Source organism: Pipra filicauda, unplaced genomic scaffold (assembly GCF_003945595.2).
Source record: "Pipra filicauda isolate LSUMZ 115617 unplaced genomic scaffold, ASM394559v2 scaffold269_size1075953_pilon, whole genome shotgun sequence".
Classification (NCBI taxonomy): domain Eukaryota; kingdom Metazoa; phylum Chordata; class Aves; order Passeriformes; family Pipridae; genus Pipra; species Pipra filicauda.
In genome coordinates this window covers 862,288-884,827 of record NW_024104386.1, presented here as the reverse complement: position 1 = coordinate 884,827, position 22,540 = coordinate 862,288, and the positions used below count along the sequence as shown (strand labels likewise).

General features: G+C 44.9%; 1 protein-coding gene across 1 annotated transcript in view; it reads left to right on the top strand.

The window, feature by feature from the left end:
* Positions 1–22,540, top strand: part of OBSCN (obscurin, cytoskeletal calmodulin and titin-interacting RhoGEF) — a 173,325-nt gene that overhangs the window by 33,812 nt on the left and 116,973 nt on the right. The window contains 20 exon segments of the mRNA XM_039382410.1: positions 326–515; positions 1,678–1,953; positions 2,676–2,951; positions 4,060–4,326; positions 5,068–5,337; positions 5,600–5,863; positions 7,051–7,317; positions 7,679–7,791; positions 8,739–8,892; positions 10,197–10,358; positions 10,842–10,946; positions 11,611–11,877; positions 12,512–12,781; positions 13,584–13,850; positions 15,301–15,567; positions 16,638–16,904; positions 17,793–18,062; positions 18,753–19,019; positions 19,811–20,077; positions 22,138–22,410. Coding sequence (XP_039238344.1) covers positions 326–515; positions 1,678–1,953; positions 2,676–2,951; positions 4,060–4,326; positions 5,068–5,337; positions 5,600–5,863; positions 7,051–7,317; positions 7,679–7,791; positions 8,739–8,892; positions 10,197–10,358; positions 10,842–10,946; positions 11,611–11,877; positions 12,512–12,781; positions 13,584–13,850; positions 15,301–15,567; positions 16,638–16,904; positions 17,793–18,062; positions 18,753–19,019; positions 19,811–20,077; positions 22,138–22,410 — 4,759 coding nt within the window.

The following is a 22,540-nucleotide window of genomic DNA, read 5'->3' as shown; positions in this document are numbered from 1 at the left end:
TGGACCCTGCCATACAATGCTTCTGTGAACCTTTCAGAGGATCTTCTGGATTTCAGAAAACCAAAACAGACTAAAACCACATAAAATCCCCACCACAAAATGGTCTGTGTGTTCTTCCAATAGTTTTAGATGTGCATTGTCAAGTCAGGGGTTGTTTTCCAGGGTTGCCTGTAAGCCATGACAAGGGGACTGGGCAACAGCTTATTTTGGAGAAACTCTGAACTTCTCTCTCTTTTCAGAGCCAGAAGTTGTGTTTACAAACAAGGACAAAGTGAAGAAAGAGGTGAAAGCTGCACTGTCAGAAGATGCCACTCTGAGCTGCGAGGTGGCCCAGGACAAGACTGAGGTGAAGTGGTACAAGGATGGGAAGCTGATCACCTCCAGCAAGAAGTTCAAGGTGGAGTCCGAGGGCAAATCTCGTCGTCTGGTGGTGGGTCAGGTGGAGCAGAAGGATGCTGGGGAGTACAGCTGCGAGGCTGCTGGCCAGAAACTCACCTTCAGGATCGATGTCACAGGTAAGAAATACCTTTCTGAATGACAGGAGAGGACAATAAAGCAATACCTGTGATATCTATTCCACCCTGACTCGGTTGCTGTGCTCTGGGTTTTGTTGCAGCCCATAGGGTTCACCTGATGTTCTGCACCTTATTGCCTGGATTTGTAGAAATGCGAATATTTGGCTTTAGATGGCACAAAGACCTATCTCATTTTTAATTGGGCTGCATAATAATAGTTGCAGATATAAATATAATGATCAACATATTATTTAACGTAATATTCAGCATATATTCATGAACCTGCATGCCTGGGATGCCAGGGAGTGATTCTTTGTGCATTGACCCCCTTGAAAGGAAAGAATCATTCAAAAATCCTTTTTATTAGACTTCCAATCCCATTTCTGAAAACTGAGAGGCTAGAATAGATTTTTCCATGTGAATATTCAGCATCAGCACGTCTCAAGATGGGTTGAAAACATCCTGAAAATTCACCAGAATTATTTTTCTGGTGAATTCGGATTGTTGTGTGCTTGAGATCTCAGCCTTTTGAGATGCCTTACTAATTCTGCCAGGTGACAAATGCCCTTTTGCTGTGAAAGATTCCAAGAAATTGGTGTTTTGGAACAGGATTCACAAGGTGCCCAAACTGCTTTAAGCATGTGGTGTTAAAGGACGTTTTGATTTTGTAACAACCTTAGGGACCTTGCCAACCGTGATCCTGACCCCCCTGAGCCCTGGAGAGAGATCATATTTCCTTTGTCTCTTTGACAGTCACGTTTCTGGGAGTGGAAGAGGCCATGAAGAGTCTGTTCCAGAAGCCCAGAGTTATTTATTTTGTCCTAGATCTCAAGTAAATGGAATTTGGGAGGTTTTGATGATATGCAGGACAGACGTTTTTGGGAATATTTAAATTAAATATTTTTTTTCATGGTGACTTGCAACCACAGGGTTGATGTCAAGGATATTTTGGTCCCTTCCATTCCTAGGCTCTTGATTCCCAGTTTCCACATGGCAACTCAGTCCCACAGAAGGGTTAATGTTGCCTAGTGACAGCAATTGGTTTTGGCGAGTGACAACCTAAATATTTTCCAGACCTGCCTACAGAAGTCTGTAAGATCAACCTCATTTTAGTCCCTCAATCAATAAATAATCAATTATTTCCTTCTTTTTCTGTGCCCAGAGCCCAAACCTGCATTTATAAACGAGGAAAAGGTCCAGAAGGAGGTGAAGGCTGTGCTGACAGAAAGTGCCTCCCTCGTGTGCGAGGTAGCACAGGATGCAACCGAAGTGAAATGGTTCAAGGACGGAAAACTTCTGGTTTCCTCCAGAAAATTCAAAATAGAGACCGTGGGCAAAACCCGGCGCCTGGTTATAGAGCAGCTGGAGAAGAAGGATGCTGGGGAATACATCTGTGAGGCTGCGGGCCAGAAGATGACATTCAAACTGGAACCAACTGGTGGGTACCCCCTTTGTGGTGTTAAGCACCAACCTGTGAGGAAAACTGGATATTCCCTACCCAGCAGCTGTGGTGCAGCCACCATCTCCCCTGGAGCAACGTCAGTGAACCCACAGGGCACATTAATTTTCAATCTAGCAGTGCAGAGGGGGGAAATCTGGACTTTTTTTTTTTTTTTTTGGCGTGTGCCCCAAAAACGCCAAGTTTTGTGGCAAAGTGTTGTACAAGATAGAGAAGAGGCCAAGAGTAAGGTGCTGGAATCACAGAACGGTTTGGGTTGGAAAGAACCTCAAGGATCATTTTAGTTCCAACCCTCCTGCCAGTGGAGCAAATAGAAAACAGGCCATAAATTCAGGCTTAGCATATTAATATTCCTTATTAACTTGACTTAAAATTCCAAAGATGTGAGAGGGATGAATTATAGAGGTTACTGTACTTTTAGAAAGAAGCTTGTTGTGGGCAGCAGATAAAATACGTATGTTTGCATTTCCTTTCCCTGCTTCTCCTCTAAGCAGAAGCTCTGAGTTACCTGAGAGATCATTTTGTTTCTTCCCACTCAGCAGAAGATGATACCAGCCACAAATCTTCACCCATATTCCCTGGATTATTGCAGGCTGTGGATGAGCTGGCGTTGAGTCAGGAGGAGAGAGCAATAGAATATTGCTGCGTTAAGGATTCGATTAGCTAAGTTCTTAATTTTCCTGTTTCAATGTCTTTCCTAGAACCAGAGGCTAAATTTGAAAAGAAAGTTGTCCAGAAAGAGCCCCTCATTGTTCAAGAACATGAGAGTATCACACTGACAACCTCAGTGACGCCTGAAACTGCTGCAGTGAAGTGGCTCAAGGACGGGACAGAAATCAAGGCGAGCAAGAAATGTGTGATCAAGAGTGAGGGGGCGTCCAGGACCCTGGTGGTGAACCTGGCTGAGAGCACAGACACTGCTGTCTACACCTGCCAGACCAGGAATGACAAGCAGGAGTTCAAAGTGCAGGTGAAAGGTGAGCAGAGAGCAGAACACGGGTCGTGCCCTGACCCAACAGCGACACTTCTCTCATGGTGGGGTGGAGGTGAAGCCCAAACTATCCCTAAAGCTGTTCCAACCTCAAGGCTTGTTGCACCCTCTGTGGATGCCCCAGCATGGGCCAGCAAGGATCTCCTGCTTCAAAATACCCACCTTTTGTCCTTTGCTGGCCTGTTGGGGACAAGGAAGCTTTTCTTGATGTCTACTCCCCTTCTCTTTCTGTCTCCTCTTAACCCTGGGACGTGACAGAGACTCAGCTCTTCCCCTCTGTGCTCACAGGAAAAGCTGGTGAGGCTGCAGAGGGATGTTTTGTGAGGAAAAAATTGGTGATTTAGTCACAGAGGGAAACAGGACCTGAACTGAATCCTCCTCAATTCATGGGATGGAGCACCTGGGATGCTGTTCCCTACTCAAGGCTGTAAATTGGCAAGCAGGATGAAGTAGAGCTGATCCACAGATGGAGATGAGAGGGGTGATGTCCCAGAGCAAAGCCCTGCTCCTTTCTCTTCAGACACTTAGCCTAGAGATGTCTGGAGCTGAGATGCACTCCCTCGGCTCCCTGAGGAGTCATTGCAGAGGGGAGGTTGCTGATGGGTCGTGATGCTTCCAACCTCTTGAAATGTCTCTTTGGGATGAGAGAAATCACACACTGGATTTCTCCAACACCACTGGCTGTGTCTGCAGTGACAGAAGAGACAAAGATGGCTGGGGCTTATGTATCCATACAGATTTTAGCATTTAGTCAGGAAAAGCAGGCTCTGCTGTAAAAACACCACATGGTCTCATCAGGTAACAGAAAGAAAGGAAGGCAATAGTCAACCATGTTTGAAGACATTGTTCTTGCTTTACAGAACAATGGTGATATGAAAATACCACATCAGAGGAATCTCACTGAATTCCCACTTTCCTGATTTGTTTCTGTCTTTGATCCCCAAATATTTTCTAGGGCAAGTCCGTTTGTTTGATTGTTTCCAAAGTTGTCCAGAACCAGTCACTTCAAACAAAGTTTCATATATTTTCCTTTCTCAACAAGGAAGTTTCATATATTTTCCTTTCTCAACACTCTCCCTTCTTCTGGGCCCCAGAAATCCCGGTGAAGTTCGCCAAGAAGCTGGAAGCTGTCAAGGCTGAGATTGGGGGCAGTGTCTCCCTGAGCTGTGAGCTGAGCCACCCCCGGGGGAAGGTGACCTGGCGCAGGAACGGAGTCGAGATCCAGCCCAGCAAACGTTTCCAGGTTCACGAGGAGGGGGTCAAACGGACCCTGACAATAACAGGGATCCGGGCCGAGGATGAGGGGGAGTATTCCTGTGAATCCAGAGACGACAAGAGCAGCATTGCCATCACCCCCAAAGGTACATGTCTAGTGGTGACAGTGTTGGAGGGATCCTTGGGTTCTGTCCTCAGCCATTACAGCTCTGCAAAGCTGAGTTTGCTCATGTGTCTGTGTTGTCTCATGTGTTGAGAGCAAAATACAAACCTCCCTTTTCCTCTCAGTGTCACTGGAACCTCTATGGAAAACATAATGATTTCGAGACCTGTGGAGCTCGGGTCTGTTAATATTGACCTTGACTGGAATTCAGTATTCCAAATCTAAGATGGGTTCCCCCCCCCCCCTCTTTGTTTGCCTCTGGCTTCTGACCTCTTTATGTACAAAACTTACTCAGACATGAGAAACATCCAGTGATGACCCATTGTTGTGAGCACTCACAGTGAGTAAAGGTGACCAGTGGCAGAACCCGAGGGGAGTGGCCTGGAGCTGTGTCAGGGCAGAGTTAGGTTGGATATTAGGAAAAGGTTCTTCTCCCAGAGGGTGGTTGGGCACTGAACAGGCTCCCCAGGGCAGTGGGCACAGCACCAAGGCTGACAGAGCTCAAAGAGCTTCTAGATGATCTTCTGGGCCAGTGGGTGTGACTCTTGGGGACAGTCCTGTGCAAGGCCAGGAGTTGGACTGGGTGATCCTTGTGGGTTCTTTCCAGCCCCGCATATTCTGTGAAACATTAATGATTCCTATAAAATCAAAGGTTTTGGCTCTTTGAAGGTGCTCATGCCACGCCTGAAAGACATGCTCTAAGTGTTTTATTCCTACCCATCAGCTCCCAGAGTGGTGAAATTCGTCACCAGCCTCAACAGCGTGGTGTCTGAGGAAGGAAAGGAGGCCGTGTTCAAGTGCACCGTCTCTCCCAGCGACGCCGTGGTCACTTGGCTCAGGAACGGCGTCAAGATTGAAGCCAGCAAGAAGTATGTGATCTCCCAGAAGGACACCAACCACAGCCTCACCATCACTGACCTGACACTGGAAGATGCAGCTGAAATCTGCGCCAGTGCTGAGGGTGTGGAGAGCACAGCCAACCTCAGAGTCCGAGGTGAGAGGTGGTAATGCCCCTTTTTACAGGCTGCCCTGCCCACGGGGTTGGAACTAGATGATCCTTCCCAACCCAAACCATTCTATGATGATGATTATTTTATAATAATGTGTAGTAGGGAAATTCTGCCTTTGCATCGTTGAATAGGGATGCTCAGAACACTTTGGGACTGGAGATAGATGAGCCACCGTCCTGATTTTCCTCTGAAAACCTGTTTTCTGGATTATCTACTTTCTTACTAAAATCTCTTCTCCTTTGGCAGAGGCCTCAATCTCGTTCAAGAAGAAACTGGAGCCCAAAACAGTTGAAGAGAGGGAGACAGTGACCTTGGAGGTGGAGCTGACCAAGCCTGCAGAGGTGAAGTGGATGAGGAACAGCATCGTGCTGAAGCCCAGTGACAAGATAGAGATCAAAGCTGAGGGAACAAAGCACACCTTGGTGGTGAAGGACATCTCCTTTGCAGACAGGGGCTTCTACTGCTGTGAGAGCCCTGATGACAAGACCCAAGCCAAGATCAACGTGGAAAGTAAGTTCAGTGATCTCCAGTTCTATAAATACCCTGGACAGGGTTTGGAGGTGGATTCTGGTCTCTGCCATTATCATGGAGACAGAGGGACACAACCATGTGCTTGGCCAACAGCCAAATGACCAAGTGGAGGTGAAAGAAAGGGCAGCAAACAGAGAATGTCTGGCTGACTGCTCTGGCCTGCATCTCATCCCACCAGTTTTCAGTCATTCTGTTGACCACCAAACTTCTTACCCATTCTTCTCCTTCCTCTGAAATTTCCCACTCTAGTGGCCTCTATGTTTTTCCTTTGGAAGGTTTTTTTAGCAAACCATTCCCTCTTCAGCCATTCATTGTCTTAATTTTCCTCTGCAAGCGACCTCTTTCAGAATGTCTCTTTATGTTCAGTCAGGGTCAGAAAAACAAATTATTGGATTATCTCTGCTAAACATGCATTAGGAAGGTTGAAATATTCCCAGGAGACCCTTTGAGAATTGAAGGTTCTTGTGAATAATTCATGGCTTTTTAGAGGGCTGGGTTGGGGATTTAGGTTTTTTTTTTTAATGGATGTTTTTGGTGGTTTGGTTTTGTTTGTTTGTTTGTTATTTTTTGTTTGTTTGGTTGTTTTGTTTAGTTTTAATTGGCAACTTAATTACTTCTAGTGGTGAAACAAGTTTAAATACTAAATCCATTTTACTGGCTGATAGGACATGGATGTCTTGTCATAAGAACAGGTAAACCACGGGTGCTTTGCCCCCCCCAAGCTGTGAGGTGTCAGCACACTTTGCACCATGTCACAAATTTCTTTTCCTTTTGCTAAAGGCTTTTCTCTCCCCCTGCTCCTTCTTTCCATTGTTTTATCCCAGTTGGAGAACTGCACAATATTGTAGTGCATTAATTTTATTTGTTTGGTTTTTTGTTTTTTTTTTTACTTGGACCTTGATAGGAAAGGGGCCAGATTGCCCTTTTTCTGTGATATTTAGTTGACCTGTTTGTCAACCAGCTGAAAACATCCATTTTAAAAATAGCAGCCATGTGTGGTCGTGGGCAGGTTTTATTTCCTGTAAAAGTGGTTGTTTAATTGACAGATACCAATTAATTGGCAAGCACCTGCATGGGGAATGGGGAAATAACCCATTTTGGAAATCCTTGGGATATTTCACAGCTGTCAGTTGTGAGATCTCCAATTTTTCCACGGTGTTTTCCAGTGAGGCAGATCAAGCTGGTGAAAGGCCTTCAGCCCCTGGAAGTTGCTGAGAAAGGCACTGTCACCTTCGAGGTGGAGGTGTCACACGAGGACGTGGAAGGGACCTGGCAGAGGGACGGAGTTCGGCTCAAACCCGCACCCAACGTCAGCTTTGGCGTCCTGGGCAAGAAACACTCACTGACTCTTTCCTCGGTGGCCCTTGAGGATGCAGGGGTCATCTCCTTCAAGGCAGAAGGCATCAATTCATCAGGGAGACTCACTGTGACAGGTACACTGACCCAAAAGGCTCAGGCTCTGCTTGGGGTGGACATAGTTGTTCTTCTCCTGACCTGGAGAGCAAACTCGAAGAGGTCAACCAGCCGTCCTTGTAACTGCAAGGGGTGTTAAGCACTGGACCACCACCAGTAACATACCCTTATATCATCAGCATTATTGTAGCATCACTGTCCACAGAACAACACGTGATAAAGTGCCCAAAACGTGATGATTCTGTTGTCACGGGTTTTATTAACCATGGAAGCCAGGCCTTGCCTACCCATTAGTGCTCGTGTCAGACGTCCTCCTGTAAACCTCATTCCCCACTCATTGGATCTGCTCTTTGTTGTTTTGTGGGTTTTTTTTTTTCTCAGAATTGCCTGTGAGAATCAGCAAACCTCTGGTGGATGTCAGTGTGACTCAGAAACTCAAGGCCACATTTGAGTGTGAGCTGTCCAGGCCCAACGTGAATGTGAAGTGGTTCAAGGTACAGTGTTAATGGATAGTGATATTTTAATTCCCTCCTTCTCTAGAAGGGAATGAGAGCCTTTATTTTGACTTCCAGGGGATGTGAATCTGAACCTTGGCAATACAGCTCTTGGCATTGCCCTCTTGTCCTTATGTTGATTTACTCTCCCACTTTATCACTGTTTTTTATTTACAAAGTGTGTTTTTTGGGTTTTAAAGTTAAACTTCTTTATTCCTGTACAAAATGTGAGTGCAGCTGTTATAACAATGCAGTTTTGTGCTTTACTTCATGCCTAGCAGTTCTCACCCAGCATTTACAAGGTCTTTTGGAACTGTGATTGAAGGGAAGCCTCAATTTCCTTTGTCAGTGAAAGTCCAGTTCCCTTTCCCTTGACATTTTGTGGATCAGCTCTTGCATTTCATGTACCTTCCTTGGGCTCAGCTGATACTTTCCTTAATTTGGGATAACAACAATTCTTCAAGATAATCATAGAACCACAGAACAGTTTGGGTTGGAAGGGATCCTTAAAGGTCACCTAGTTTCAACCCCCCTGCAATGAACAGGGACATGTTCAGCCAGATCAGGTTGCTCAGAGCCCTGTTCAACCTGACCTTGACGAATGGGACATCCACCACCTCTCACCCTCGTTGTAAAAAACTTCTTTCTTATATCTAGTCTAGATCTACCCTCTTTTAGTTTAAGATCATTTGTGTCTGAAGGGGCTTACTGCCAAACCCTGTGCAGTGTTTTAAGCCTTCAGATAGGTGTCTGAGACCATCAAAAAGTTGTGTGAGTTCTTCAGCCACTCCAACTCGTTGAAAGCTTTTGGCCATGCTGATGTTTCACCACATGTTCCATTAAGTCCAACGAGGCAGGTGAACAAAGCACAGCTCTGAATGTCTGTTTTGCTCACTGCAGATGTACAAGAGTTGATGGTGATCTGGTTTGGCCTTTTCCCCTTCTAGGATGGGAAGGAGATCCGTCAAAGTCAAAACGTGGGGTTTGTTTCCCAGGGAAATAAGAGAAGCCTCATTATTCACAAGTGTGAATATGAAGACCAGGGAACCTACAGCTGTCAAGCAGCTGAAGACAAGACATCAGCTACTCTAAAGGTTCATGGTATGTCTGGCTGAAGTAGGAAATTACATTTACTGCAGTATTTTTGGCCACACAGTGAGAAATTCTTTGTGGACAGTTTATGTGTTTCACAATTGCCCATTTTGGTTAAGTTTCTCTTCCCAGTGAGAAAGTGCTGGCACAGCTCTTCTGTGCTTGCTTTATCATTCCAGTAAAAAAAATATTTAGTTTTCCATTTATCTTTAGTTATTTCTATTCTCTGGAATTTCAGTGGTGTTTCTGGATTGACACATTAACAAATCCTGGACAGCCTGGCACAAAGCAGGGATTCAATGGCTGGTGCTGATGTGGTTTGGTTTAATTTCTGCCATTGTCACGGGGGGACTTTACCTGAACAGGGACTGGACAAACTTTGGGTATGAGCTAAAGAGGTGCCCTAATTTTTAGGTTGTAAATGCTAAAGAGATGTATATTTTTTCTGCCTGCACCTCTCCTTTATGCACCAAGCAGCTGCTCAAGCACCAGGAGTATTTGGTCACCAGGCTCTGAAACACCAGAGATAAGCTGGTGCTGAGGGCAAGTTACTCAACAGACAGGTTTACTGTGCCCTGGCAGAGGTTATTTCCCAGAGGAACATCTGAAAAACAGACCTTGCTGAAAGATAGAGCATCCTTCTTATTGCTTACTAGCTGCTGTCCTCATGTGGCCGTTTGGGTTTAGCAATATCTTCTCAAACATATGCCCTGTTTCCTTGCTCTGTTGAGCTCCCCCTTTTCTACCTGATTTTGTGGTTGGGAAGGGTGGTTGTTTGCATTTCTCTGCTCCTGAGGCTGATCCAAGGGGTATCAAGGCCTTCCCTTTCAAAAGGAAAGGGCTGCAATAGCACAGAAGTACGGATCAGTTCTGATAAAATGAGTGCCAAGCTGCAAAGTTAAAGAGGATTATACTGAGTTCAGAACACTGCAGAAAAGGCTTTTCCTAGGTGAAACAGGAGAGCATGAAGAGGAGCACATGAATGAGACAGATTTATAGTGACCTTCAAAACTGTAGGCTTGTGTTTAGTTTTTCCCTGGCAGATTTTCTTGCATTAATACGTTTAACTTCTTTTAAAAGCTGTATGAAGTTCCAGCACTCACAAAATCCTTTTACAGTGAGCTGGTAATTCTACCTGCCAGTTCAAACATAAAATATATTCACTGTCTTGAGGTGAGAACTCCCCAGGAAGGGAGGCTGGACTAGAACAAAACACAATCCCATTTTTTAACATGCAGTTATGCAGAAGGTAAACACCCCACCCTCGGGTATGGAGAAACCCCAAATAAATATTTCTCTCTTTGGTTTCACAGCCCGAGATATCAAGATTGTAAAGCCACTGGAAGATGTGGAAGTGAATGAATACGAGAGTGCATCCTTTGTCTGTGAGATTTCACATGATGAGGTCGAAACCCAGTGGTACAAAAATGACAACAAGCTGAAGACTTCAGACAATATCAAAATGCGACAGGATGGTAAGAGGGAAAAGAGGGATCTCCTTCTCGAGTGGGGGTGTGTTGGGATGGGAGACTAGAAAAAAGGGTGTGACCTCCAAAATCAGGTTAAGAAGGTTCAGCAGAGAGTCCTGCTTTGGTTTTGGGGCTGCAGCTGTGCTGGGATAGTGTTGTGGTTGGGAATTTAAACAAGGCAGATTTGGTGTCATCCCAAATGACAGCAGTGGGTAGGAATTCATATCATCGGACAGTGGGTGGGATTCTTCTGCTTCAAGCACTTTCTCAATGATGTGAGGGTCATGTTAAGTCAGCCTTTGGAGGAGTTGAGCTTGAGTTATCCTCTGGTACAGGGACACGGGGGAATGGTTGGCCCTGCAGCCTTGAGAGCAGGTGGTGCTGAGCTCAGACCAGATGGGGGATGCTCAGCCCGGCAGACCTCCTTGGAGGGTGAAGCTGTTTGCTCCAGGGAAGCTGAGCAGTGTCTGGTTGTGTGTCTGTATTCAGGGAAGACCTACTCGCTGACCTACGCCCGTGTCCACATGGAGGATGCGGCAGAGATCAAATTTGTGGCAGAAAAGGCAGAATCTCGCGCTCAGCTGACCGTGAAAGGTAATCGCGATTTTCGTGCCAGTGCTGCTCGTGCTCTCTCACGTTACAAACCAACCAACCTCCCCGTGAAGAAAGCTAAACAACACCTGCAGCTCCCAGGGAAGGAAAAACTCCTGCCTACCTTACTGCCCATCAGATATCAGCCTGGGAATTTACTTTGGCTAAATAAGAGTTCACTTTCTCAGAAGGCTGGTTTTGTACCTTTTAGACATTAAAAGTTGTGCGAGAAATTCAAGGGACAAAAAGCTGTTGCTTTTCTCCTGCATTTTCACTTTCTTGTGTATGTTATAATAGAAAACAGTATTTTTTGTGTGTGTTTAACTAAAACAATGTGGGAAGAGAGGGAGAGAGAAGGAAGACATTTGAATTAACCCACTGATCAGGAGCTCCGTAAATAGGAGATCAGTCCCTGGCTTTGCCACAGCACTGCTGTGTAGTGTTGAGGAAATTACCTTTATCTCTGCAGTTCAGCCACTCAAGTGGTAAAATAGGGAGGAAAAACTTCCCTTTAATCAGCTCTTTACTTACTGTGTGTTAGTTGAGTGCTGAACATACTGGGGATCCCTGTGAAATAACTGCCCACAAAAGAAATATTCCTAATGAGTTTTTAATTGGAAACTGTGCCGATAACTCCATTTTTTTTTTTTTAACTTTTTTTTTTTAGAGCTGCCTGTAAAAATAGTGAAGCCTCTGAGAGACAAGATCGCCCTCGAGAAGCACCGGGGGTTCCTGGAGTGCCAAGTGTCTCGTGCCAACGCCAAGGTCCGGTGGTTCAAACGGGACGTGGAAATTCGCCCCAGCGACAAATACGAGATCGTGAGCGAAGGCGTCTACAGGAAACTCATCATCAACGACGCCGACTACGAGGATGAGGACACCTACACCTGTGATGCCTTTGATGACAAAAGCAGTGCTAACTTCTTTGTTGAAGGTAGAGAACCCTCTCTTTGCCCCTGGAAGGAGGATTGGCCGATTGCCTTTGTGTTCGGAAACACGATACCATGGAAAGAAAGTGTTTTTAATTCAATGTTGATTTATTATTAAGTCCATTGGTATTGAACCCTTTTAGGATTATCAGCGCAGGAAGATCCTGAAAAATTAATATATGGTATATTCTCCTAAGGAAAGTGATGAAATTCCTGTTCCAGAGAAGTTTATCAAGTGTATTGGAGGAAGTTGGTTTTTCAGAAAAATGTTGCAGTTCCTTATATCGACATCTGCATTTCAATGAACCTTTTTTTTTTTTTTTTGCATTTTGTAGTGCCACAAGTTTGATACCAGGATAGAAAGGTGGCTTTAGAAACAGGGCTGGGAATCAGGAGGTATGGATTCTTGAGGCAGTGGTTGCAATCTCACTGTCGGGCCCGTGACCAGACAGATTTAGTTGTTTTTATGTAAATATATACATATATGTATAGCTGATTTTATATATATAAAAGGATATTTTAAGGCCTTTTGAGATAATAAGTTCAGTGTTGAAGAGGAGGAAAGACGGCATCAGTGTTCAGGTTGATAATGGAAAAGTTTTCATGACTCCTGAATCCCTGCTCTCTCGTTCCATGCAGAGCAAGCCATTAATATCGTGAAGGAGTTGTGTGATGAGGATGTGACTGAGCCTGAAGAAGCCAATTTTGAATGTGAGACATCCATTCCATCCGTGAAACCCGCCAAGTGGTTTCTACGTGGAGAAGCTTTACAGCCTGGCAGAAACTTCATCATGCAGCAGGAAGGCACCATCCACAGGCTGACAATAGTGAAAACAAGTGCTGATATGACAGGAACCATCCAGTTCTCCATTGGCAAATCAAAATCTACAGCAAACCTGCTTGTCAGAGGTATTGTGACATGTCCTGGCTTGAATTAGAGCAAAGATCTTCCCTCTCACAGCTCCTGGAAAGCAATTTGTCATACATGCTGTCTAATGTGCAGTATCCACTGGGTTCTTGGAAATGTGTGTGTACCTGAAAGATCTCCTTAGTTCCCAATTGCAATTCACTGGGAGCAATGTTGGATGCCCTAAATGAGCCAGCAATGTTTTAGGAAGGGATCTGATTAAATGACTTTGGTGTCCTTGGTATTCAAACCTGATATTAAAATCCATCACGCTAAAACTGGTTTGAGATTTATTTTTGTCCTCTTGACTTTACCAAAGAGGACAAAACAGATGAAATTTGCCAGGAGAGTTTATTTTGTCCCATTTCTGAACTAGACAAGTTTGATAGCTCATTTACTTAATTCATGTTGTCATTGACTTGATCCAGGACAAAGCTTCAAGGCTTTTTATCCTCCACTGTCACCATGGCAAATATGTCCAATCACATCCTGAAGTCCTTGTTTTGTCTTTAATTTGCTCTTACTTGAGTAAAAACTTCAATTAGAGAGCAATTCTGTGGACACTGAACCAGAAGTGGACCATGAATTTGGTGGTTAATATGTGATATTATCTTATAGAATGAAATTTGTAGGATCTATAGATCACCGTGATGATGTAGCTTGAAAGCACATCAGCTCTGTGAGACACTTGAGCGGTTTGTAAAACACTTGTGAACATCATACATGAGATTAATCAGCATGAAATACAGATTAAAAACCTCCTTTTTCTCCAGATTGATCCTTTGTTCTTTCCCAACCCTGCAGATTACCACATACAGATTACCAGGAAGCTGGAGGACAAGACAGTCCTGGAGAAACACTCGGCCGTCCTGTCCTGTGACTTCAGGCCCTCTCCAAAGATTGTGAAGTGGTTCAAGGACCACGTGCTCATCGAGCCCTCTGAGAAGTACAAGATCAAGCGGGAGCAATACTCAGCAGAGCTCAAGATCTTGAAGGTGAAGCCTGAAGATGCCGGAACGTACAAGTGCCGGGCTGGGAACGCAGAGACCAGAGCCACGCTCACCGTCAAAGGTACGAGAGGTTTCCAGCAGCAGGGCTTGCCTGTTGCATGTCTTCAGGGCTCACTGTTTCACTCTGGGTTCCTCTTCTTGAGGAGAGGTGGATTCCCACATTTACCTTCTCATTTTATGTAAATGCAATGTCTTCGGTGAACTGACATTCCATGATACTGAAATCCAGCCCTTACCATGAAGTAGGTGATGCACGTGGAAAAACGCCAGCTGGGTAAGGTAGAAATTAGTGTTTGTCAAGGCACATTATCTTCTATTTCATCAGAGGAATTAGACCTCTGGTGCTTCTAACAAAAAATGTTCTTTATGTTAAACTGCTACAGGCCGTTAATTCTGGTGGTCTTGTCTGTGGTTTTCATTTCCTGACCACTGTGTCAGCTTTTATATTTACTATACGTTTTTATATCTGCAACAGATACATTTTATAGCTGCTATTTTATATCTGCATATATTTGTTATTCATAATGACGTTCTCCTCCCTCATCTGGGCGTAGAACTGTGTTTAGCCAGTTCTTCCCCTCTGGTGAAACTAAGAAAAGCTGTTCACTGCTTTCGGCAAGACTTGTTGATGAGCCACAGAATCATTTCTAAAAGCCCAGGGAGCACCTCTTGTTTGCAGTTTGGCCTTGCAGAGGTTCTTCACTTTCAAACACTGAAATGGGCTTCCCAGGGCAGTGGTGGAGTCACTGTCCCTGGAGGCATTTAAAAGATGTGACACCTGGGGACACGGTTTAGTGGTGGCCTTGGCAGTGCTGAATTAGCAGTTGGACTCGATGATCTTACAGGTCTTTTCCAACCCTGATGATTTTATGGTTCTATTCTATCTGAACAACAGAATTATTTAATACTCCAAACCCCTTCTCTGAGTTGTCTAATCCTTGAGAAACAGCATTCCCTGAGCGGAGAAACTGCAAAGAGAAACCTCTGGCCAAGGACTGGGAAAGAAAAGAATCAAACTTGTTGCTTCTTAAACCTGAGCAAGCTGCTTAATCTCTTTGTACTTTTCCTTTGTGGCCAAAATCATTGCCTTCATCATGTCCTGTGTCACAGTTTCACTGGAAGAGAGTCAAGGACAATTTGATCATAACATGTTTGTATGTGTGCAGTGACTAGAACTCAGGGGCTGGAGCTCTGTGGGATACTTAGACATCTCTGTAACATCATTTTAGAAAGAATGACTTATTTTTAAATTAAAAAGGGAAAGGAAAAAAAAGACAAAACCTGATTTATGTATAAAAAGAGAACTGAAGGTTCTAGACAATATAGTCTTTTTAATGGATTTTTTTTTTTTTGTTGGAGCAAATGCAAAACCAAACAGATGAAATGAGGTGATCCACGGTGTGAAGGAGACCAGACTAAATCATCTGATAAACCCTAAACAGTATGAAATTGTCAGTGGTAACAGCTGATTTATGATAATGGTGGTGATGGTGCCCCTTGGTCTCCCGCAGCCCGGAACGTGGAAGTCCTCAAACACCTGCAGGACGTGGAAATTGAGGAAGACAGCTCTGCCGTGTTCTCCTGCGAGCTGTCCCACGACGACGAGGACGTGGAGTGGTTCCTCAACGGCACCCTCCTCTACACCAACAACTTCAACGACATCAAGAACGTCGGCAAGGTCTACACGCTGACCATGAAGCAGGTGAAGCCTGAGGACGCTGGCACGGTGACAATGAAGTCAGACAAGGTGTCAGAGAGCGTGAGGCTGAAGGTCATAGGTGGGTCGTGATCTCATTCCTCCTGAATGCAAATAAGAGATGCCAGTGAGATATTATTTGCCGTATCCACGCAGCAATCCTGCTTAAAAGCTTCATCCCTCCAGGGCTGAGTGAAAGGCATGGAGGGGTTTTCTTCCGGTGTGAATTTCTCTTGTGGTTGGTGATTTTTCTAAGGAAAATTGTTTTGATGTCCTGCCAAAATTTTCCATAGATCTTTATCGTCCTTTATCATGTCTTCTGTACTTGTAGGTCTCTTCAATACTATATAGTTGATAAACTGTTGTTTCCAAAGATTTACGGCTGCAGGGACCTGAGGTTTGGTGTATCCCCAAGGGTAGGGCATGGTGAGTTGGGGGAGGTTTAGGCTGGATATCAGGAGGAAGTTTTTCACCCAGAGGGTGGCTGAGCACTGGAACAGGCTCCCCAGGGCAGTGGTCACAGCCCCAAGCCTGTCTGAGTTCAAGAAGCATTTGGACAATGGCCTCAGGCACATGGTGGGATTGTTGAAGTATCCTGTGCAGGGCCAGGAGTTGGACTCAATGATCCTTGTGGGTGCCTTCCAACTCAGGGTATTCTCTGATTCTCTGATTTTTAATGCATCATTTCTGGAGCTGAACTGAATCAGCAAAGATAAGACAGTTTGCTGCTGTCCTTCATATGTCTTAAAGTTCAGTCACACAGCTGAGTTTCTGTGGTTTAACATGTTCTTGTGCAGCCTCATCAAGTTTGACACTAAGATGAGTGGTGGGGTTGGGATACCATCCACAGGGACCTGGCCAAGCTCGAGAATGGGCCCATGTGAACCTCTGAAGGTTCAACAAGGCCACGTGCAAAATGCTGCACCTGGGCCAGAGCAGCCTCTGTGTGAATCCAGGCTGTGGAATGAAGGGATTGAGAGCAGCCCTGCCCAGAAGGACTCGGGGGTGCTGGTGGATGACACTGACTTAGGTTCTGCTTTGGTGTCAGCAGCATTGCCATTACTTAATCTATCTTTCAATATTTGACAACGACTGAAAGTGTTTCAGCTTAGATATCCTGGTTGTTCTCTGTTTTTCCTGTTTAACCTTCAGAGAAACCTGCTGTCTTCATGAAAGCCTTGGATGACGTTTTTGGTGAGGAGCGAGGTGTGATTAAACTGGAATGCGAAGTCTCCAAAGAGAAGGTCAAACCTGTTTGGAAAAAGGATGGTGTGAAGATCCCTTCTAGTAACAAGTACGAGGAGATACAGTCTGGGAAGACCCTGTGCCTCCTTATCCATGACCTTGAAAAGACAGATGCAGGTTTATACACCTGTGACATTGGCACTGATGTTGCCAAGTCAAAGGTCAGCGTTCAGGGTAAGTATTGTAGACAATGGCCAGTCAAGGGGTGCTGGAAATATGGGTGGGACTGGTAATTTGGTCTCACATCTTCTCCTGCCTAATCCTCACATAACATTGCAATGTTTGAACAATCCCTGTTACTCGTTGATTTAAGCATCTCTGGTGTTTCTGTGAAAAATCAAGTGTCGAGAATATAGTGACAATGTTTCCTTCTTGAACATCCATAAGGTGCAGAAATCTTCCCAGAAGAGGGAATGATTTCTCAGAAAAAAATCCCAACTAACAACAAAAAAATCAACAAACTCCCCTCCAAGCAGCCTGTGTTTCGTATTTTAATTCAAAGTCCATTGCGGGAACATAAAAGTGGGACAACGTGGTCTGTTGAAGAACCCAGCAGTTCATCCTGCCCTCTAATCCTTGTGTTTGCCTAAAGGAAAAAGAATCATTCGTGGCCTCCAAACTCACACTGATAATAAGAAAAATTTCGAGTTTGTCTGATTTGAACACGAGGAGTAACAAGTTAAAAAATCCAAACGTTTCACTTCTCATATAAGCGTGGAGAAGAAGCTCACACATCATCCCAGAGGCTTCTTTTCTGACACCTTTTCTTCTTTGTACCGCATTGAATCCTGATTCTTCCCCACTGAGTGAGCTGTTCTTCATTCAGTCCTTCCATGGCAGAGCCACGAGATTCACATTTCCCTTTTTCTGTAATTTTGTGCTGATCCTGGGTGGATAACACCCGAGAAATCCTTCCCATGTCACAGACACCTGTAAGGAACGCAGGGTTGTCCTGCCAATCCAGCAGCTAAACCACTCTTACTAAGAGTTAAAAACATCACTACTCAAAACTATCATAAACCCTTTTTCCCCTTGTATGTTAACCTGCTTCTCGTCCTCCAGAACTGAACATCGGCATCACCAAACGGCTGAAGAACACCGAAATCCAGCTGGGAGAGGACTGCACCTTTGAGTGCATTTTGTCCCACGAGAGCATCGATGACTTCAGCTGGACGCTGAACGGGAGAAAAGTGGAGAGTGGGGGGAGGTTTAAAGCCTCCAACGCGGGTCGGAAATACACCCTCAGCATCCAGAGGGTGACTCCCGACGATGCGGGGGAGGTCGTGTTCACTGCCCGAGGTCTGACCTCCAAGGCTTCTCTGGCTGTGAAAGGTAACGAGGTCAGAAGGCTACTGGGGGTTGATTTCCTGGGCGTATTTTCATAGGGTTTGTCAGCAAGCACTTGTTGTGATGCGAGTAAATAATAACCTTCATCGTGAGCCTTGAAGAAAGGAGATTTTTCCTCAAAAACAAGTGGAAGGCTGAAACTTTTAATAGATATTTGAGAACTGGCTACGCTGGGTAGTGTGTACAGGTAATTACAAGCCAGACTATCTTCCACAGAGATAATCACCCAAGGGTCCCTGGGTGGTCAATGGAGAGAAGAAATAGGTGGTTTTCAGACATAGTTCATAACCTGCAATTAGTCCTTTTTCATAGAATCAGAGAATCCCAGAATGGTTTGGGTTGGAAGGGACCTTAAAGATCATCCAGTTCCACCCCCTGCCATGGGCAGGGACACCTTCCACTAGCCCAGGTTGCTCCAAGCCCCGTCCAACCTGGCCTTGGACACTTCCAGGGATGGGACAGCCACAGCTTCTCTGGGCAACCTGTGCCAGGGAGGGGCTTTGAGCAACCTGACCCTAGTGGAAGGTGTCCCTGCAGGGGTGGAACAAGATGATCTTTAAGGTCCCTTCCAACCTAAACCATTCTGTGATCCCATAATTTGAATTGCAAAAACCTCAACCGTATAGTGATAATGATTTTCACTCAAACGTCCTTTTTTTAATTTTTCCTCTCCAGAGAAACCAACTGAGGTTACAAAACAGCTGGAAGATAAAACATCACAAGCAGGGCAGGACATCAACCTGAGCTGTGAACTGTCCAAACCTGATGTGAACATCAGGTGGTACAAGGATGGCAAAGCAATCCGAAAAAGCCAGAAATATGACTTGCAGCAAGAGGGAACACGGGCCACCCTGATCATCCATGACTCCACGGTCAAGGACAGTGGGGAATACACCTGTGAGACAGAGAGCTCCAAAACAACAGCCAGGATCACAGTGCAAGGTCAGTCGAAGAGTGAAGAGGGGCTGGCAGGGACAGAGGTTGGGGTAAATATCTACAACCCGCTGGAGGTGTTCTTCTCTTCTGTCTCCCTAAACAGGATCAATTTTCAGTTTTCAAAAAACACTATTGGTTAAAAGCTTAAAAAAAAATTAGGTATGAAAAAACCACCTTTTTAGGTACTGAAGAATCTTGTGTGCTGTGTAATGACCCAAAGAGAAAAAGCAATTTTAATTAGTCTGTTGTGAACATGGGACATGAAAACTGTACATGTTCTGTAACATGAGACCTCAGTAGTGCCTGGACAATGGCATTAAGCTTTGCTGGAGAAATTTTACCTGATCTGTCCTGACAGGATGTTGACCTGGTGATTTTCTTGGATCCATTCCATCTGATAGGATGAGAGGAAATGGCCTCAAGTTGCACCGGAGGAGGCTTAGATTAGATACTAGGAAAAATTTCTTCGTGGAAAGGAGGGTATTAGCATTTAAACAGGAGAATTGTGGAGTCACAATCCCTGGAGGAATTTAAAAGATGTGTAGATGTGGCACCTGGGGACATGGGTTAGTGGTGGACTTGGTAGAGTTAAGTTAATGGTTGGACTTGATGACCTTAAGAGTCTATTTCAAACTAAATGTTTCTGTGATTCTTTATTCTGTAATTCTCCAAATGGGGGCAGTTGGGAATCCAAGACCACCCTGCATGCTTAGGACTAGTTTGGGTAACAAACCAGTCTCTGTCTCTCTCATTTTTTATTTTTTATTTTTTTTTCTGATTTGTTTTTTTCCTTCCAGAAAAACCTAATTATTTTGTCAAGGAGCTTTCGGACCTGAAAGTCGATGAGAGTGGAACCGCGGTTTTCACGTGCCAGAGCGAGAGAGCTGCACCCTCTGTGGTCTGGAGGAAAGGCATCGCTGAGCTCAGGGCCGGCAGGAAATACGAGATCACACAGAAAGGACAAGACCTCCAGCTGACCATAAAGAACCTGGAGAAAAGCGACAGTGACACTTACAGCTGTGACATTGGGGATGCCCAGTCCAGAGCCAAGCTGGTCGTGCAAGGTACGAACGGGAGGGATGTGACTGTACATCCCATTTCTCCGTGGGAAACATTATATGCACAGGCACACCCGTTTCTCTGCATGTGGGTGGCAGATCCGTGGATTTTTGGGTCTGGCTCGCTCATGATGTAAGGAATACGTAGGCAAAAATATAGATGTGGAGCTGGACAGGCCAAGCAACTTGAAGCAATTACACCTGGAGTGTTTTGGGTGTGATTTAACCCCAAAATGCTGGTGTAAGGAGGAGGTGGTGTTCCTCTGTGAACATACGATGGACAGGGTTCAGAGGGCCTACTGTTAGATGGGGGTAAAATCATTCTGCATCCAGGCTTTTCTTTGTATCCCTTGATGCCTCTTCCCAGTAGTGATTTCTGAGAGGTGATGGGTTAATAGTAATCCATAGAATCACAGAATGGTTTGGGTTGGAAGGGATCTTAAAGATCATCTCATTCCAACCTCCTGCCATGGGCAGGAACACCTTCCACTAGCCCAGGTTGCTCCAGACCCATCCAACCTGACCTTGGACACTTCCAGAGATGGGGCAGCCACAGCTTCTCTGGGCAACCTGTGCCAGGGCCTCACCACCCTCAAAGCCAAGAATTTCTCCCTAAAATCTGATCCAAACTTGCCCTCTTTTAGTTAAAGCCATTCCCCCTTGTCCTGTCCCTCCAAGGACCTTATCCCAAGTCCCTCTCCAGCTCTCCTGGAGCCCCTTTAGGCCCTGGAAGGGGCTCTCAGGTCTCCCTGGAGCCTTCTCTTCTCCAGGTGAACCCCCCCAGCTCTCCCAGCCTGGCTCCAGAGCAGAGGGGCTCCAGCCCTTGGAGCACCTCCATGGCCAGAATCTTTAAGTGCTTCGTGTCCCTCTGCACCTCAGAGGTGAAGGGAACAACCCAACCTCCCCCTGAAGAGCACCACCAGTACAGCAGGTTTTTTTTGGCTCTCTGGGCAGTGAATGAGCTGTGGTGGCCAATGCTGGTGGCAGGGCAGTGTTTGAGGGGAGGGAGGGAGGTCTGGTTGTTACTGTTCCTCACAGGTCTCCAGATGGGAGAAACCCCTGAGAGGAAATTTGGTAAAACAATGAAGAGAACAGGAGGAATGATTCCAGAGCAGTCAGATGGAGATGCAGTGGCAGTGTCCACTTGCTAATTGTTATGTTTTTTAAAGACAAGGGGGTGAAGTCAGACTCCTCCATCTCTGATCATCTGCTAGAGCAGATGTTGAAAAGCAAAGAAATGTGTTTAATCCACCTCATAACATCAGGCTCTGAGCTACCTGAATTCATTGTGACCTTTCTAACAGCACCTTTTCTGAGTGGAGAAAATACTTCACTGCCAAGAAGATAAAAGTAAAAAATCCCTCCCTTCACCAGTTTTGTAAGTAGGAGGAACATCACAGGTGTTTTTGTATACAGCAATAACCTTATTTTATGTATATTTATAGTTAGGTTTATCTTTATATATATGTATTTCTATACTTATATATTTATTTCTAGTTAGGTGTATATCTATTTATACAGGCAGGTTTTTGGGGCAGATGTTTTGTTTCTTTTTACCAAAGCTGCAGTCAGACACACTCTCCCCTTCCCACTGTGCTTATGGTTGGACTGAGCTCAGAGAAGGTGGAGGCTCTGTGGTCCCATCCCATAGAAATGAAGTTATATTTGCTCTAGAAAAAAAACAGAAGTTGTCATGGGAGGGATTATCTGCTCAGTGATGTCTAGAGCCCAGTAATGCTGTCAGAGGCTCATCCTTTCAAACTTTCCAGGTAGTTTAATTAGGAGAAGGTTTATAACATTGGATCTGCATTCTACTTGTTCTGCTTTATGTTTTCTGGTGCTTTAAAGTTGTCTTCATCCTATTTTGGTGTGTGTGTCCTGTATATATTCTCTTCCTGTTGAGTGGGTTTTGTGTATCAGGGGAATTATGTTTCAGCCTTCTGTATCATGAACATATTTCTTTCTTGAAAAAAAAACTCACATGGGAAATCCTGGGTGTTTTCCATATGGCTTTTCATGCTAGAAGCAGAAGATTCCAGTAATTGATGTATCTATGTTCCTTTCAGGCCAGAAAGTGCTAATAACAGAAGACCTGGAAGATGTCACTGTGTTAGAAGGAGAATCTGCCACGTTCAAGTGCAGAATCTCTCCCGTAGACTGTAGCAAAGTGCAGTGGTTTTTGGATAAGACCCCACTCCATACCAATGAACTTAATGAGATCCAGTCCCAGCCTGGGGGATATCACCTGCTAACGCTGAGAAAGCTCTCACTGAAGGACTCGGGGGTCATTACATTTGAAGCTGGTGATAAGAAAACATCTGCCAGTTTGGTTGTGAAAGGTAAATCCGTCATAAAAAAAAACCTGCAGGAGAGGAAAATAACGAGCGGAAATAAGCGGGGTTAACGTGGGTAGGTGGAAAAAAAAATAAAAAAGAAAAAAGAAAGGACAAAAATGCTACAAATTTAGCC